This window comes from Oncorhynchus clarkii, chromosome 23 (genome assembly GCF_045791955.1).
Source record: "Oncorhynchus clarkii lewisi isolate Uvic-CL-2024 chromosome 23, UVic_Ocla_1.0, whole genome shotgun sequence".
NCBI classification, from domain to species: Eukaryota; Metazoa; Chordata; class Actinopteri; order Salmoniformes; family Salmonidae; genus Oncorhynchus; species Oncorhynchus clarkii.
The window spans coordinates 59,807,837-59,826,375 of NC_092169.1; the positions used below are offsets into that span (position 1 = coordinate 59,807,837).

Sequence of the window (18,539 nt, forward strand, 5' to 3'; positions counted from 1 at the left end):
GCGCCGGACAGGCGGGAGGCTCCGGCAGCGGCGCCGGACAGGCGGGAGGCTCCGGCAGCGGCGCCGGACAGGCGGGAGGCTCCGGCAGCGGCGCCGGACAGGCGGGAGGCTCCGGCAGAGGCGCCGGACAGGCGGGAGGCTCCGGCAGAGGCGCCGGACAGGCGGGAGGCTCCGGCAGAGGCGCCGGACAGGTGGGAGGCTCCGGCAGCGCTGGAGAGGAGGAAGCCCCTGTAAGGATGGGCCGGAGAGACAGCCTGGTACGGGGGGCTGCCACCGGAGGGCTGGTGCGTGGAGGTGGTGACGGATAGACCGGGCCGTGAAGGCGTACTGGAGATCTTGAGAGCAGGGCTGGCACCAACCGCCCTGGCTGGATCTTGACCCTAGCCCGGCAGATGTGGGGAGCTGGGATGTAGCGCACCGGGCTAAGCACGCGTACTGGGGACACCGTGCGCACAACTGCATAACACGGTGCCTGACCAGCACCACGCCCGCCACAGTTAGCACTGCTAGGAGCACTGTAGTGCTGAGATGGCACAGGACGTGCAAGGCTAGGGAGATGCACAGGAGGCCTGGTGCGTGAGGCTGGCACAGTCTTCACCAGACCCCTCGCACGCACCTCAGGATGAGTATGGAGAGCTGACCCCGGTGCCATTAAATCCCTGACACGCTCCGTCGGGCGAATGTCGTGCCTCATGCACCAAACCAGCAAGTCCCTCATATCACTCTCCTCCAATTTCCCCATTAACTCCTTCACAGTCTCTGCTTCGCTCACCTCCAACACCAGCTCTGGTTCTGAGCTCCTCCTTGGCTCCTCACGATAAACGGGGGAAGTTGGCTCAGGTCTGACTCCTGACTCTGCCACACTCTCCCTGTGCCTCCCCCCAAGAAATTTTTGGGGGTGACTCTCGGGCTTCCATCCGCTCTGCCGTGCTAGTTCCTCATAATGCCGCCTCTCTGCTTTTGCTGCCTCCAGCTCGGCCTTGGGGCGGCAATATTCTCCTGGCTCTGCCCAGGGTCCTTTCCCGTCTAGAATCTCCTCCCAAGTCCATTTCTCCAAGTAGTGCAGCCTCTCCCACTGCTGCTTTTGCTGCTGCTGCTGTTGCTCCTGCTGCACCAGTCGCTTCTCCTGCTGCTGCTGTTGCTCCTGCTGCACCAGTCGCTTCTCCTGCTGCTGCTGTTGCTCCTGCTGCACCAGTCGCTTCTCCTGCTGCTGCTGTTGCTCCTGCTGCACCAGTCGCTTCTCCTGCTGCTGCTGTTGCTCCTGCTGCACCAGTCGCTCCTCCTGCTGCTGCTTTTGCTGCTGTTGCTCCTGCTGCTGCTGTTGCTGCTGCCTCTGTTTACCACGCCGCTTGGTCCTTGGTAGGTGGGTGATTCTGTAAGGGCGTTCGTCTGTAGGAGGAAGAGAAGCGGACCAAAGCGCAGCGTGGTGGTTATTCATGTTTTAATAAATCGCTACACATGAACAAACTAACAAAAACAAGAAATGTGAAAACGCAAAACAGTCCTATCCTGTGACACCAAACACAGTGACAGGAACAATCACCCACAAACACACAGTGAAACCCAGGCTACCTAAGTATGATTCTCAATCAGAGACAACTAATGACACCTGCCTCTGATTGAGAACCATACTAGGCCGAAAACATAGAAATGCCCCAAAACATAGAAAAATAAACATAGACTGCCCACCCAACTCACGCCCTGACCATACTATATAAATACAAAACAACAGAAATAGAGGTCAGAACGTGACACAGATACTACACCACAGAGTAATGCTGGGCAGACACTACACCACACCACAGAGTAATGCTGGGCAGATACTATACTACACCACCGAGTAATGCTGGGCAACACTACACCACAGAGTAATGCTGAGCAGACACTACACCACAGAGTAATGCTGGGCAGATACTGCACTACACCACAGAGTAATGCTGAGCAGACACTACACCACAGAGTAATGATGGGCAGACACTACACCACAGAGTAATGCTGGCAACACTACACCACAGAGTAATGCTGGGCAGATACTGCACTACACCACAGAGTAATGCTGGGCAGATACTGCACTACACCACAGAGTAATGCTGGGCAGATACTGCACTACACCACAGAGTAATGCTGGGCAGACACTGCACTACACCACAGAGTAATTCTGGGCAGACACTGCACTACACCACAGAGTAATGCTTAGCAGACACTACTCTGTAGCACAGAGTAATGCTGGGCAGACACTGCACTACACCACAGAGTAATGCTGGGCAGACACTGCACTACACCACAGAGTAATGCTGGGCAGACACTGTAAGCGAAAGGGAGGAACCCAGTCTATGCTCTGGAGAGAGCCAGTTTAGCATGGCTTACAGTAAAATGGAGGAACCCAGTCTATGCTCTGGAGAGAGCCAGTTTAGCATGCCTTACAGTAAAATGGAGGAACCCAGTCTATGCTCTGGAGAGAGCCAGTTTAAACCAATAAACATTTAAATGGTAACAATGTACTTTATTAGAGTCTTGTTATGAAAATGAAACATTAGGTAATGCGTTATATGCTAAAAAATATATTACATTATCACAGTGGAGTGATGCTGTTGTAGCTCATGGGGGGATGTGTGAAATTAACTCCTCAGCCTTTAGTGTCCCCCTTATAGAGCCGGCGAATAGTTAGCCTTTCGCTTGGGGTGAGAAGCTTCAGGAGGGCAGGAGGGCAGTCACGTGTGCTAGCAAGGCAGAGTTGGCCCCAGGTATGGGCAGAATCGGGAGGAAAGTGGTAGCCCGCTAAGTAAGCTGCGAGACATCATATCTGAAATCAATTTCGCCATGTGAAAGGCCTACTGAAAGCTCTGGGACTCTTGTTCTCTACTGGCTCTACAGCCGATGAAGGTGGTTAATGAGGTGTTCTCTACAGCCGATGAAGGTGGTTAATGAGGTGTTCTCTACTGGCTTTACAGCCGATGAAGGTGATTAATGAGGTGTTCTCTACAGCTGATGAAAGGGGTTAATGAGGTGTTCTCTACTGGCTCTACAGCCGATGAAGGTGATTAATGAGGTGTTCTCTACAGCCGATGAAGGTGGTTAATGAGGTTGTCTCTACTGGCTCTACAGCCGATGAAGGTGGTTAATGAGGTGTTCTCTACTGGCTCTACATTTGATGAAGGTGATAAATGAGGTGTTCTCTACTGGCTCTACAGCCGATGAAGGTGATTAATGAGGTGTTCTCTACTGGCTCTACAGCCGATGAAGGTGATTAATGAGGTGTTCTCTACTGGCTCTACAGCCGATGAAGGTGATTAATGAGGTGTTCTCTACTGGCTCTACAGCTGATGAAGGTGATAAATGAGGTGTTCTCTACTGGCTCTACAGCCGATGAAGGTGATTAATGAGGTGTTCTCTACTGGCTCTACAGCTGATGAAGGTGGTTAATGAGATGTGCCCCAACATCACAAGGATCTATAACATCGGCAAGAGTCACAGCGGACAGAAACTCTACGCCATCGAGATCTCAGACAACCCCGGAGAGCATGAACCAGGTAAGACCATTCCTTGAAGTAAAGTTCTCTGGGTTCAAGTGGTTTGGTGAACGTGGTTTCCCTCCCTCCCTCCCTCCCTCCCTCCCTCCCTGTCCCTCCCCCTCCCTCCCTCCTCTCCCAGGTGAACCAGAGTTCCGCTACACGGCCGGTTCCCATGGTAACGAGGTGCTGGGCCGAGAGCTGCTCCTGCTGCTGATGCAGTTCATGTGTCAGGAGTACCTGTCGGGTAGCCCACGGATACGTCACCTGGTGCACGAGACCAGGATACACCTGCTCCCCTCCGTCAACCCCGACGGGTACGACAAAGCCCTTGAAGTGGTAGGTGTGCGTGTCCGAAAGACGCCCAAAACCCCACAGCTGATATTACAAATATTGACTCCATCATTATGGCTGTACTGAAACATACCACGGATACAACTGACTCTTCTGGGACACGTGTGGAGGGTCTTTTGCTTGTCAGCCATGTGATCGTCAGATGAAAGATTCTCCTCTTCAAAGTCAGAAGTTCAAAGCATCCTCTCCAGGGATTCCAGTGGCGGCTGGTGTCGTTTAGGATGAAGGAGGGTGACTCCTTCCTTATTTCTATTACAGCATATTGGATAACTGTCGCTCATATTCCATTCACCCAGTTCAATGTAACAGTGATATGCCTCCCGGGTGGCGCAGTGGTTAAGGGCGCTGTACTGCAGTGCCAGCTGTGCCATCAGAGTCCCTGGGTTCGCGCCCAGGCTCTGTCGTAACCGGCCGCGACCGGGAGGTCCGTGGGGCGACGCACAATTGGCCTAGCGTCGTCCGGGTTAGGGAGGGATTGGTCGGTAGGGATCTCCTTGTCTCATCGCGCACCAGCGACTCCTGTGGCGGGCCGGGCGCAGTGCGCGCTAGCCAAGGTTGCCAGGTGCACGGTGTTTCCTCCGACACATTGGTGCGGCTGGCTTCCGGGTTGGATGCGTCTCTCCTGGATGCGTCTCTCCCGATGCGTCTCTCCCGAGCCAGTACGGGAGTTGTAGCAATGAGTTGTAGCAATGAGACAAGATAGCTAGGTAGGTAGCTACTACAACAATTGGATACCACGAAATTGGGGTAAAATTCAAAAAAAATAATAATAAATAAAATGTAGCAGTGTTTAGGCTACTACATGATACTGCAATGTTCATTGTAGGTTGCTACAACCTACACTATGAATCAAGCGTCAAGAGAAATTAGAGTAATCAAGGACACATTCAATACCGCCTGGCACTCTCTTGCCTTCATCTAGCTGATCTAGGATGTTTTTTCACTTTAGGATGTTAATATTGCAGGTAGATTGTAGCTTCCATCAACGTAATGATCTGCATAATTTTCAATCCCTAATATACATATTTTTATTAAGTATATATACAGTGGGGAGAACAAGTATTTGATACACTGCCAATTTTGCAGGTTCTCCTACTTACAAAGCATGTAGAGGTCTGTAATTTTTATTATAGGTACACTTCAACTGTGAGAGGCGGAATCTAAAACAAAAATCCAGAAAATCACATTGTATGATTTTTAAGTAATTCATTTGCATTTGGAAGTGTTCCAGTTCCAACTAGCTAACATAGCATCCCTCTCCGTTTGAGCCAGGTGTTTGAGCAGGCTAAACTAGCTAGCTAACATTGCATCCCTCTCCGTTTGAGCCAGGTGTTTGAGCAGGCTAAACTAGCTAGCTAACATTGCATCCCTCTCCGTTTGAGCCAGGTGTTTGAGCAGGCTAAACTAGCTAGCTAACATAGCATCCCTCTCCGTTTGAGCCAGGTGTTTGAGCAGGCTAAACTAGCTAGCTAACATTGCATCCCTCTCCGTTTGAGCCAGGTGTTTGAGCAGGCTAAACTAGCTAGCTAACATTGCATCCCTCTCCGTTTGAGCCAGGTGTTTGAGCAGGCTAAACTAGCTAGCTAACATTGCATCCCTCTCCGTTTGAGCCAGGTGTTTGAGCAGGCTAAACTAGCTAGCTAACATAGCATCCCTCTCCGTTTGAGCCAGGTGTTTGAGCAGGCTAAACTAGCTAGCTAACATTGCATCCCTCTCCGTTTGAGCCAGGTGTTTGAGCAGGCTAAACCAGCTAGCTAACATTGCATCCCTCTCCGTTTGAGCCAGGTGTTTGAGCAGGCTAAACTAGCTAGCTAACATTGCATCCCTCTCCGTTTGAGCCAGGTGTTTGAGCAGGCTAAACTAGCTAGCTAACATTGCATCCCTCTCCGTTTGAGCCAGGTGTTTGAGCAGGCTAAACTAGCTAGCTAACATTGCATCCCTCTCCGTTTGAGCCAGGTGTTTGAGCAGGCTAAACTAGCTAGCTAACATTGCATCCCTCTCCGTTTGAGCCAGGTGTTTGAGCAGGCTAAACTAGCTAGCTAACATTGCATCCCTCTCCGTTTGAGCCAGGTGTTTGAGCAGGCTAAACTAGCTAGCTAACATTGCATCCCTCTCCGTTTGAGCCAGGTGTTTGAGCAGGCTAAACTAGCTAGCTAACATAGCATCCCTCTCCGTTTGAACCAGGTGTTTGAGCAGGCTAAACTAGCTAGCTAACATAGCATCTGTTGGTAAAATGATGATTAAATGACTGAACAAATCATTTTAAATGGAACTGTAACTAAGTAAAACGTATACTCTGTTTTATTATATCTGATTAACAATATGAGTTCATAAGAAGGGATTGTGTGACACGGACAAGGAGTAATTAAAGTTAATGAATACCATTCCAACTAGGAAGAAACGAATGGGTTTGGGACTGTGTAAACACATAAGGTCGTTAACCTATGGTTGAACCTACGGAACTGAGCTCTGGGGTTTTTAGATAAGACAGTGAGTGCATTCCTAGGTTTTCTGTTAATTAGAACTGTCAGCTCAGTGGTGATCGATAATGTTGAGGGGTCAAAAGTTACCTGGGAGTGTGTTAGTAAGTTAGAATGAACTTTTCACCTCACTTTGTCCCGGTCGAGAGGAGGGGATTCTGTTAAAGCAATGAAATGACGTCATGATCTGTATATAAACTGTTGTTCGTGGTTAAGTGGCAGCGCGCTCCGAGAATAAATTCTGTTACCTATTATTAAAAAGACTGGTCTCCGTCTATTTTATGCAAACAAGAATCTTACAAATTCTCATAAAATAGATTAAGGGTTTTCAATTCATGAAAGCACATTGGCATAATTAAATTACAGTAACAGCATCCCTCTCCATTTGAACCGGGTGTTTGAGTATGCTAAACTAGCTAGCTGCATTCGCTAGCTAAGTAAGTGAAAGTTTAAAAAATGACAACTAAATACAGCTATCTCTCTCTCTCTCCCTCTCTTGTTTCTCCTTCATTTTTGAAGAAATTAATTTGTTCAAAACTGTTCAACTATTGTCTTTGAGTCAACTACATGTTATGCACTGCAGTGCTAGCTAGCTGTAGCTTAGGCTTTCTGTACTAGATTAATTCTCTGACCCTTTGATTGGGTGAACAACATGTCAGTTCAGGCTGCAGAACTCTGATAGGTTGGTGGAGGGCATCCTCCAGAAGTTGTCATATTTACTGTGTAAGTCTATGGAAGGGGGGTGAGAACCATGAGCCTCCTAGGTTTTGTATTGAAGTCAATGTACCTAGAGGAGGACAGAAGCTAGCTGTCCTCTGGCTACACCATGGTGCTACCCTACAGAGTGCTGCTGAGGCTATTGTAGACCTTCATTAAAAAACATTGTGTTTTAATCAATTATTTGTTATGTGAATATATATAGTATAGTTTTATTTAAAAAATGATAACTTTTTATCCTTAATTAATTTAAAACCATTTGAGGACCTCATGTCTTAATTATCTGCTCTCACGTGTCACCATGTGTCACTCTCCCGTTGTCCCTCAGGGTTCAGAGCTGAGTGGCTGGTCCCTGGGTCGGTGGAGTCAGGACGGAGTAGACATCCACCATAACTTCCCTGACCTCAACTCCATCCTGTGGGAGGCTGAAACAAAGAAATGGATCCCCAGGAAGATGCTCAACCACCATGTGCCCATTCCCGAATGGTATCAGTCCAAGAACTCCACGGTCAGTAAATGCCACACAAGATTCTGAGGAGTTTTCGAAAGACATTGATAGGGGAATCTCAGACATCCAGAACTTAAAAATAAAAATGAGAGAAGATACTATTGAGACTAGCGAAGTCACCACCCTCCTTAACGGAAACTTGCAGCCAGATGCGAGCCACTCTCTGGGCCAAATGTCCCTCCCTGTTACGAAATTCGAAAGATGCGAGCACCTGTGAAATTGTGATTTGTCCAAATTATAATTTACAAAAAATCAGAGCACCTGAACAAAGTTCCTTGTTAGTCGTCGCAGATAGAGGACTTCTGGTTCTCATCCTATCACTATGACAGCTAGAGGACTTCTGGTTCGCGACCTGTCACTAGGACTCCATGACAGATAGAGGACTTCTGGTTCTCATCCTGTCACTATGACTCCATGACAGATAGAGGACTTCTGGTTCTCATCCTGTCACTATGACTCCATGACAGATAGAGGACTTCTGGTTCTCATCCTGTCACTATGACTCCATGACAGATAGAGGACTTCTGGTTCTCATCCTGTCACTATGACAGATAGAGGACTTATGGTTCTCATCCTGTCACTATGACAGATAGGGGACTTCAGGTTTTCATCCTGTCACTATGACTCCATGACAGATAGAGGACTTCTGGTTCTCATCCTGTCACTATGACAGATAGAGGACTTCTGGTTTTCCTCCTCACTTCTCTTCTCTCCTCTCCTCTCCTCTCCTCTTTCCTCCCGTTCCCTTTTTCTCCTCTCCTCTCCTCTCCTCTCCTCTCCTCTCCTCTCCTCTCCTCTCCTCTCCTCTCTTCTCTTCTCTTCTCTTCTCTTCTCTTCTCTTCTCTTCTCTTCTCTTCTCCTCTCCTCTCCTCTCCTCTCCTCTCCTCTCCTCAGGTAGCAGCAGAGACGCGTGCGCTGGTCTCCTGGATGGAGAAGATCCCGTTTGTCCTGGGTGGTAACCTCCAGGGAGGGGAGTTGGTGGTGACCTTCCCCTACGACAGGACCCGTTCCCAGGGTGTATCCAGGGAGCAGACCCCCACCCCAGATGACCACGTCTTCCGCTGGCTCGCCTTCTCCTACGCATCCACCCACCGCCTGATGACCGACGCCAGACGGCGAGTCTGCCACACCGAGGACTTTGCCAAGGAAGATGGCACCATCAACGGGGCGTCCTGGCACACCGCGGCAGGGAGTTAGTGTTGATGTTTTCCCATTCAGTTCAATTCAGTTCAATTCAATTCATTTCAATTCAATTCATTTCAGTTCAGTTCAGTTCAGTTCAATTCAATTCATTTCAGTTCAATTCAATACATTTCAGTTCAATTCAATTAATTTCAGTTCAGTTCAATTAATTTCAGTTCAATTAAATTCATTTCAGTTCAATTCAATTCATTTCAGTTCAATTCAATTCATTTCAGTTCAGTTCAATTAATTTCAGTTCAATTAAATTCATTTCAGTTCAATTCAATTCATTTCAGTTCAGTTCAGTTCAGTTCAATTCAATTCATTTCAGTTCAATTCAATACATTTCAGTTCAATTCAATTCATTTCAGTTCAGTTCAATTCATTTCAGTTCAATTAAATTCATTTCAGTTCAATTCAATTCATTTCAGTTCAATTCAATTCATTTCAGTTCAGTTCAATTAATTTCAGTTCAATTAAATTCATTTCAGTTCAATTCAATTCATTTCAGTTCAGTTCAATTCATTTCGGTTCAGTTCAGTTCATTTCAATTCATTTCAATTAATCTCTGATTCAATTAAATTCATTTATTGATGTATTACCACAGACCAGTACCAGAGTAGTTCTACATTTCAACACATGTTGATTTGATGTATTACCACAGACCAGTACCAGAGTAGTTCTACATTTCAACACATGTTTATTTGATGTATTACCACAGACCAGTACCAGAGTAGTTCTACATTTCAACACATGTTGATTTGATGTATTACCACAGACCAGTACCAGAGTAGTTCTACATTTCAACACATGTTGATTTGATGTATTACCACAGACCAGTACCAGAGTAGTTCTACATTTCAACACATGTTGATTTGATGTATTACCACAGACCAGTACCAGAGTAGTTCTACATTTCAACACATGTTGATTTGATATATCATCACAGACCAGTACCAGAGTAGTTCTTCATTTCAAACTGTTTTGGGGGAAAAAAACACATTTCTTTGACCATCACCAATTGTACATTGTACAATTTCTCGTAAATTACGATAGATAACTGGCTGGTTCTTTTTTTCCTGACACCGTAGGTTCATGTACTTCGACGTGAAGCGGTCAATTTAGCGCTCTATTTTTGTTTTTGACCTTTAATCCCAGAGAAATGGCCTTAACTCAAAAAGCGTTGAGGCCTCGACGCCATCTTGTTTCTGGGCTAACAGCCCATTAGGCCAAACCTATGTTTCTGGGCTAACAGCCCATTAGACCAAACCTATGTTTCTGGGCTAACAGCCCATTAGGCCAAACATATGCTCACTAAGTTTCGTCTTCGAAAGTCGTTACCATTTAGGAGAAATGGCCATGTCATGATTGGTGATGTTTTGTACATTTGCAAATAGAATCCATTCGCCATCTGGTGGAATTTACGGGGACAGCGGAAAAAGGACCAACATTTTTAAATGTTATAAAAACGGAAACCGAATGTCCGAGAGACTTCGTTCGATGACTTCCCGGAAGATCTGGCCCTGGTGCACGGCCCGGCGCTGTCGGCAAATTTTAAAAACATTCGCGGACGTCTAGTACGTCTAGTACGTCTAGTACGTCTAGTAAGGGACCGTACATTTGCAATATGGGAGATTCTCATCGATCATTCAGCAAATGCTGAAAAGGGCACTTCAGGTATGAAAAAACGTTTTTTAAAGTCTCATGCAACATACAGTGGCTTTCGAAAGTATTCACCCAATTGGCATTTTTCCTATTTTGTTGCCTTACAACCTGGAATTTAAATAGATTTTTGTGGGGTTTGTATCATTTGATTGACACAACATGCCAACCACTTTGTAGATTCAAAATATGTTTTGAAATAAGACAAAAAAACTGAACTTGAGCATAACTTTTCACCTCCCCAAAGTCAATAATATGTAGAGACACCTTTTGCTGAAATTACATGTGCAAGTCTCTTGTAAGCTTGGCACGTCTAGCCACTGGGATTTTTTCCCATTCTTCAAGGCAAAACTGCTCCAGCTCCCAAGTTGGATGGGTTCCGCTGGTGCACAGCAATCTTTAAGTCATACCACAGATTCTCAATTGGATTGAGGTCTGGGCTTTGACTGGGCCATTCCAAGACATTTAAATGTGTCCCCTTAAACCACTCAAGTGTTGCTTTAGCAGTATGCTTAGGGTCATTGTCCTGCTGGAAGGTGAACCTCCGTCCCAGTCTCAAATCTCTGGAAGACAAACAGGTTTCCCCTCAAGAATTTCCCTGTATTTAGCGCCATCCATCATTCCTTCAATTCTGACCAGTTTCCCAGTCCCTGCCGATGGTAAAAACATACCACAGACCAGTACCAGAGTAGCTCTTCATCTCAACACATGCTGATTTGATTTATTATCTTTATAAAAACACTGGTGAAAAAAAGAACATATCAGCTGATGTCTTTTCATTGGGCAGTTGGCCCGAGAGATAAATGACTCTGTCTGTGCGCTGTGTTGGCAGGTATGAACGACTTCAGCTACTTGCACACCAACTGCTTTGAGCTGTCGATGTACGTGGGCTGTGACAAATTCCCCCATGAGAGTGAGCTGGCGGAGGAGTGGGAAAACAACCGGGAGTCTCTGCTCGTCTTCATGGAGCAGGTACAGTATGTAGAGTCTAGAGAGGGTGTAGAGTCTAGAGAGGGCGTAGAGTCCAGAGAGGTCGTAGAGTCCAGAGAGGTCGTAGAGTCCAGAGAGGTCGTAGAGTCCAGAGAGGTCGTAGAGTCCAGAGAGGTCGTAGAGTCCAGAGAGGTCGTAGAGTCCAGAGAGGGCGTAGAGTCCAGAGAGGGCGTAGAGTCCAGAGAGGGCGTAGAGTCCAGAGAGGGCGTAGAGTCCAGAGAGGGCGTAGAGTCCAGAGAGGGCGTAGAGTCCAGAGAGGGCGTAGAGTCCAGAGAGGGCGTAGAGTCCAGAGAGGGCGTAGAGTCCAGAGAGGGCGTAGAGTCCAGAGAGGGCGTAGAGTCCAGAGAGGGCGTAGAGTCCAGAGAGGGCGTAGAGTCCAGAGAGGGCGTAGAGTCCAGAGAGGGCGTAGAGTCCAGAGAGGGCGTAGAGTCTAGAGAGGGCGTAGAGTCTAGAGAGGGCGTAGAGTCTAGAGAGGGCGTAGAGTCTAGAGAGGGCGTAGAGTCTAGAGAGGGCGTGTAGAGTCTAGAGAGGGTGTAGAGTCCAGAGAGGGCGTAGAGTCCAGAGAGGGCGTAGAGTCCAGAGAGGGCGTAGAGTCCAGAGAGGGCGTAGAGTCCAGAGAGGGCGTAGAGTCCAGAGAGGGCGTAGAGTCCAGAGAGGGCGTAGAGTCCAGAGAGGGCGTAGAGTCCAGAGAGGGCGTAGAGTCCAGAGAGGGCGTAGAGTCCAGAGAGGGCGTAGAGTCCAGAGAGGGCGTAGAGTCCAGAGAGGGCGTAGAGTCCAGAGAGGGCGTAGAGTCCAGAGAGGGCGTAGAGTCTAGAGAGGGCGTAGAGTCTAGAGAGGGCGTAGAGTCTAGAGAGGGCGTAGAGTCTAGAGAGGGCGTAGAGTCTAGAGAGGGTGTAGAGTCTAGAGAGGGTGTAGAGTCTAGAGAGGGTGTAGAGTCTAGAGAGGTCGTAGAGTCCAGAGAGGTCGTAGAGTCCAGAGAGGTCGTAGAGTCTAAAGAGGGCGTGTAGAGTCTAGAGAGGTCGTAGAGTCTGGAGAGGGCGCGTAGAGTCCGGAGAGGGGGTGTAGAGGCTAGAGAGGGCGTGTAGAGTCCAGAGAGGGCGTGTAGAGTCCAGAGAGGGCGTAGAGTCCAGAGAGGGCGTAGAGTCCAGAGAGGGCGTAGAGTCCAGAGAGGGCGTAGAGTCCAGAGAGGGCGTAGAGTCCAGAGAGGGCGTAGAGTCTAGAGAGGGCGTAGAGTCTAGAGAGGGTGTAGAGTCTAGAGAGGGTGTAGAGTCTAGAGAGGGTGTAGAGTCTAGAGAGGGTGTAGAGTCTAGAGAGGGTGTAGAGTCTAGAGAGGGTGTAGAGTCTAGAGAGGGCGTGTAGAGTCTAGAGAGGGTGTAGAGTCCAGAGAGGTCGTAGAGTCCAGAGAGGGCGTGTAGAGTCCAGAGAGGGCGTGTAGAGTCCAGAGAGGGCGTGTAGAGTCCAGAGAGGGCGTGTAGAGTCCAGAGAGGGCGTGCAGAGTCCAGAGAGGGTGCAGGATATGTGCACATGTTCATGAAATACAATAGATGGCTGTAATCACCCCCAGACACACATGGTTAACTTGATGGGTGAAATGCAGTCTTAAGTTCAGACATGTAACAATTAACTGGCATAATCCCAACTCATTTTACTACCAATACAAACTGATTTTCATAGCTGCAGTATGAATCTGCAGGTAGCTAAATACTTAATCAACTAGGTTCGATGTTAGCTAGCTAACATTTGGCTATAACTAGCAATGCAAATGGATTTTCCAATTCAAGTAATTTTACTACACAGATCATACACGTAAAGTTAGCTAGCTGGCCAGTAAGGTAACGTTAGCTAGCGAGCTAGTAAGGTAACGTTAGCTAGCGAACCAGTAAGGTCATGATAGCTAGCCAGCCAGTAAGATAACGCTAGCTAGCCATCCAGTAAGATAACGTTAGCAAGCCAGCCAGTAAGATAACGTTAGCTAGCGAGCCAGTAAGATAACGTTAGCTAGCGAGCCAGTAAGATAACGTTAGCTAGCGAGCCAGTATAATAACGCTGGCTAGCCAGCCAGTAAGATAACGCTAGCTAGCCAGCCAGTAAGATAACGCTAGCTAGTGAGCCAGTAAGATAACGCTAGCTAGCCAGCCAGTAAGATAAGCTAGTATTTTAACAAATTGTATTCGTATTTACAGATTGAATAAACGTTTGTTTATTAAGGCACATGAAAGTTGACATGTTCCAGAAGGCATTTCCATCAACGACAAAACAAGATGTTCAAATGCCTCTCCTGCAAAGTAGTGACATGCGACATACGCCTAGCTTTCTGAAATGAGTCATATTATATTGTTTCAATATTTATATCAAGGATGACATTGAAAATAATAGTTTTTTAAGCATTCATGTGTCACACTCTGGGGTTTATTGTACTTTTAAATACTGTTAAAACTCGTTTTTAACCCCCAAAATAAAATATAATATCATCAAATTAATATTATATATGATACGTTACATATTATTATTATTATTGAGTCAGTTGATCTTTGACCTCTGACCTTTCATGCACAGGTGCATCGTGGGATCAAAGGCATTGTCTGGGACATGCAGGGGCGGGGCATAGCCAACGCCACCATCCAAGTGGAAGGGATCGGCCATGACATCAGAACAGGTACATTTATTTTATGGATTTATTTCACCTTTATTTAACCAGGTAGGCAAGTTGAGAACAAGTTCTCATTTACAACCCCCGACCTGGCCATTATAAAGCAAAGCAGTTCGATACATAAGAGGGAGGTAAAGGCAAAAAAAAGGCCATGGTGGCGAAGTAAATACAATATAGCAAGTAAAACACTGGAATGGTAGATTTGCAGTGGAAGAATGTGCAAAGAAGAAATATAAATAATGGGGTGCAAAGGAGCAAAATAAATAAATAAATACAGTAGGGAAAGAGGTAGTTGTTTGGGCTAAATTATAGATGGGCTATGTACAGGTGCAGTAATCTGTGAGCTGCTGTGACAGCTGGTGCTTAAAGCTAGTGAGGGAGATAAGTGTTTCCAGTTTCAGAGATTTTTGTAGTTCGTTCCAGTCATTGGCAGCAGAGAACTGGAAGGAAAGGCGGCCAAAGGAAGAATTGGTTTTGGGGGTGACCAGAGAGATATACCTGCTAGAGCGCCTGCAACAGGTGGGTGCTGCTATGGTGACCAGCGAGCTGAGATAAGGCAGGGCTTTACCGAGCAGAGACTTGTAGATGACCTGGAGCCAGTGGGTTTGGCGACGAGTGTGAAGCGAGGACCAGCCAACGAGAGCGTACAGGTCGCACTGGTGGGTAGTATATGGGGCTTTGGTGACCAAACAGATGGCACTGTGATAGACTGCATTCAATTTATTGAGTAGGGTATTGGAGGTGTCACGAACCGGCTCAAAGCCCGTAACAAAGGGAGACAACGTGGAGATAAGGAGTAACAAAATATATATTTATTAACTAAAGCAACTAAGGAAAATATACAATGGTGTGTGTAATCAGTAGTGTAAGTGAGTGTTTTGCATGCATGAAGGTGATAATGCAGGGTGTTGAAAGGTGCCAAAGCAAACAAACAAAAGGCCACCAAGAACCACAACACAGTCTACAAAGGTGTCTGCATGGAGAGAGTCTCCTTCATGAATGTGGAAGAGGTCTATTTATCCCGGGAGACACCTGGCCCAGGTGTTTCCCATGAAGCTGACGACCCTCCCAACTCCACCCACCGGCATCCTAATAAGGAAACAAGAACAAAGACAGAATACGGCAGACAGAGTGGGAGGGTCGTCACAGAGGCTATTTTGTAAATGACATCGCCAAAGTCGAGGATCGGTAGGATAGTCAGTTTTACGAGGGTATGTTTGGCTGGATGAGTGAAGGATGCTTTGTTGTGAAATAGGAAGCCAATTCTAGATTTAACTTTGGATTAGAGATGTTTGATGTGAGTCTGGAAGGAGAGTTTACAGTCTAACCAGACACCTAGGTATTTGTAGTTGTCCACATATTCTAAGTCAGAACCGTCCAGAGTAGTGATGTTGGACAGGCGAGCAGGTGCGGGCAGCAATCGGTTGAAGAGCATGCATTTAGTTTTACTTGTATTTAAGAGCAATTGGAGGCAACGGAAGGAGAGTTGACCAATACCTATTGGATGCGCATTTGCCAGACGGATTACCAGGTCGTGTACTCAGTGCATGCACGGACCAACTGGCAAGTGTCTACACTGACATTTTCAACGTCTCCCAGACCAAGTCTGTCACACCTACATGTTTTAAGCAGATCACCAAAGTCCCTGTGCCCAAGAAAGCGAAGGTAACCTGCCTAAATGACTACCGCCCCGTAGCACTCACGCATATAAATCAATCAAAAATAACGAACGCTGTAAAAGTTCTAACTTCTCCCAGAGCCAAAGACCATAACGTCGGATCATTAAACTCTCACAGACGCTGAGCATGCTGGTAGTTCATGCTTGACAAAAGTACATCCGCAGCTACCATTTTATAGAAAGACCTCAATATATTACTATACAGTAGATACTGTCTGCAGGCATGATGACACAAGTACCCTACCCTTCTACAGTATGAGTCTCAAACACACACACACACACGCACGCAAACACACGCACACACACACACACACACACACACATATTCCTAGCACGCAATGATTATATCCAGCGTGTGACTCTACAAACTTGTTGGATGCATTTGCTGTTTGTTTTGGTTGTGTGTCAGATGATTTTGTTCTCAAAAGAAAATTAACGGTAAATTAATGTATCATTTTGGAGTCACTTCAATTGTAAATAAGATTATAATGTTTCTAAACACTTTTACATTAATATGGATGCTACCATGATTATGGATAATCCTGAATGAAATTGTGAATGGTAAGGATCAGTGCTGGTACTGTAGATGAGAAGCATCCTGTAAGGATCGGTGCTGGTACTGTAGACGAGAAGCATCCTGTAAGGATCACTGCTGGTACTGTAGATGAGAGCATCCTGTAAGGATCGGTGCTGGTACTATAGACGAGAGCATCCTGTAAGGATCGGTGCTGGTACTGTAGACGAGAAGCATCCTGTTCGGATCGGTGCTGGTACTGTAGACGAGAAGCATCCTGTAAGGATCGGTGCTGGTACTGTAGATGAGAGCATCCTGTAAGGATCGGTGCTGGTACTGTAGACGAGAGCATCCTGTAAGGATCGGTGCTGGTACTGTAGACGAGAAGCATCCTGTTCGGATCGGTGCTGGTACTGTAGACGAGAAGCATCCTGTAAGGATCGGTGCTGGTACTGTAGACGAGAGCATCCTGTTAGGATCGGTGCTGGTACTGTAGACGAGAAGCATCCTGTAAGGATCGGTGCTGGTACTGTAGACGAGAGCATCCTGTAAGGATAGGTGCTGGTACTGTAGACAAGAAGCATCCTGTAAGGATCGGTGCTGGTACTGTAGACGAGAGCATCCTGTTAGGATCGGTGCTGGTACTGTAGACGAGAAGCATCCTGTAAGGATCACTGCTGGTTCTGTAGACGAGAGCATCCTGTAAGGATCGGTGTTGGTACTGTAGACGAGAGCATCCTGTAAGGATCGGTGCTGGTACTGTAGACGAGAGCATCCTGTAAGGATCGGTGCTGGTAGTGTAGACGAGAGCATCCTGTAAGGATCGGTGCTGGTACTGTAGACGAGAAGCATCCTGTAAGGATCGGTGCAGGTACTGTAGACGAGAAGCACCCTCTAGGACAGGAACAGCGTCTGGACAGGGGAGAGAGGGAGCAGGCGTGACAGTACCCCCCCTCTAGGACAGGAACAGCGTCTGGACAGGGGAGAGCGGGAGTAGGCTTGACAGTGAATGTTGATGAGTGAGAAAGTTACGTGGCATTCGTATCATAATCCACAAAAATGCTATAAAATCTAATAAAATTAAATGTTTTTTGGTCACATACGCATTTTTAGCAGATGTTATTGCGGTGTAGTGAAATGCTTGTGTTCCTAGCTCCAACCGTGCAGTAATATCTAACTAAATGCTTGTGTTCCTAGCTCCAACAGTGCAGTAATATCTAACTAAACGCTTGTGTTCCTAGCTCCAACAGTGCAGTAATATCTAACTAAATGCTTGTGTTCCTAGCTCCAACAGTGCAGTAATATCTAACTAAATACTTGTGTTTCTAGCTCCAACAGTGCAGTCGTATCTAACAATTCACAACAATACACACACATCTAAAAGTAAAATAATGTAATTAATAAATATACAAATATTAGGACAAACAATGTCGGAGTGGCACTGACTAAAATACAGTATATACATATGAGATGAGTAAAGCAGTATGTAAACATTATTAAAGTGACTAGTGTTCCATGATTAAAGTGACCAGTGTTTCCATGTCTATGTACAGACTGTAGGGCAGCATCCTCTAAGGTGCAGGGTTGAGTGGAGGTGGAAGCTGGCTAGTGATGGCTGTTTAACAGTCTGAAGACCTTGAGATAGAAGCTGTTTTTCAGTCTCTCGGTCCCAGCTTCGATGCACCTGTACTGACCTCGCCTTCTGGATGATAGCGGGGTGAACAGGCAGTGGCTCGCATGGTTGTTGTCCTTGATGATCTTTATGGCCTTCCTGTGACATCGGGTGGTGTAGGTGTCCTGGAGGGCAGGCAGTTTGCCCCCGGTGATGTGTTGGGCACACCACACCACCCTCTGGAGAGCCCGGCAATTGCGAGTGGTATAGTTGCTGTACCAGACGGTGATACAGTCCTACAGGATGCTCTCAGTGGTGCATCTGTAAAAGTTTGTGAGGGTCTTAGGTGCCAAGCCAAATGTCTTCAGCCTCCTGCGATTGCACCTTCTTCACAACGATGTCTGTGTGGGTGGACCATTTCAGATTGTCAGTGATGTGTACGCCAAGGAACTTGAAGCTTTCCACCTTCTCCACTGCGGTCCCTCGATGTGGATAGGGCCATATGTCCCCTGTTATTAGGGGTATGCTAACCTCCCCTGTGATTGTAATGGTGAGAAGTTAGCATGTCTTGGAGGTATGCTAACCTCCCCTGTTATTGTAATGACGAGAGGTTAGCATGGCTTGGAGGTATGCTAACCTCCATTGTTATTGTAATGACGAGAGGTTAGCATGTCTTGGGGGTA

At 46.8% G+C, this 18,539-nt stretch overlaps 1 protein-coding gene across 1 annotated transcript in view; it reads left to right on the plus strand.

The window, feature by feature from the left end:
- LOC139381772 (carboxypeptidase X (M14 family), member 2) overlaps positions 1 to 18,539 on the plus strand; it is a 102,655-nt gene that overhangs the window by 73,521 nt on the left and 10,595 nt on the right. Inside the window, exons 8-13 of the mRNA XM_071125524.1 lie at positions 3,407 to 3,530; positions 3,652 to 3,848; positions 7,389 to 7,568; positions 8,463 to 8,760; positions 11,245 to 11,384; positions 13,959 to 14,058. Of these exons, the coding sequence (XP_070981625.1) occupies positions 3,407 to 3,530; positions 3,652 to 3,848; positions 7,389 to 7,568; positions 8,463 to 8,760; positions 11,245 to 11,384; positions 13,959 to 14,058 (1,039 nt within the window). The remainder of the gene's footprint in view (positions 1 to 3,406; positions 3,531 to 3,651; positions 3,849 to 7,388; positions 7,569 to 8,462; positions 8,761 to 11,244; positions 11,385 to 13,958; positions 14,059 to 18,539) is intronic.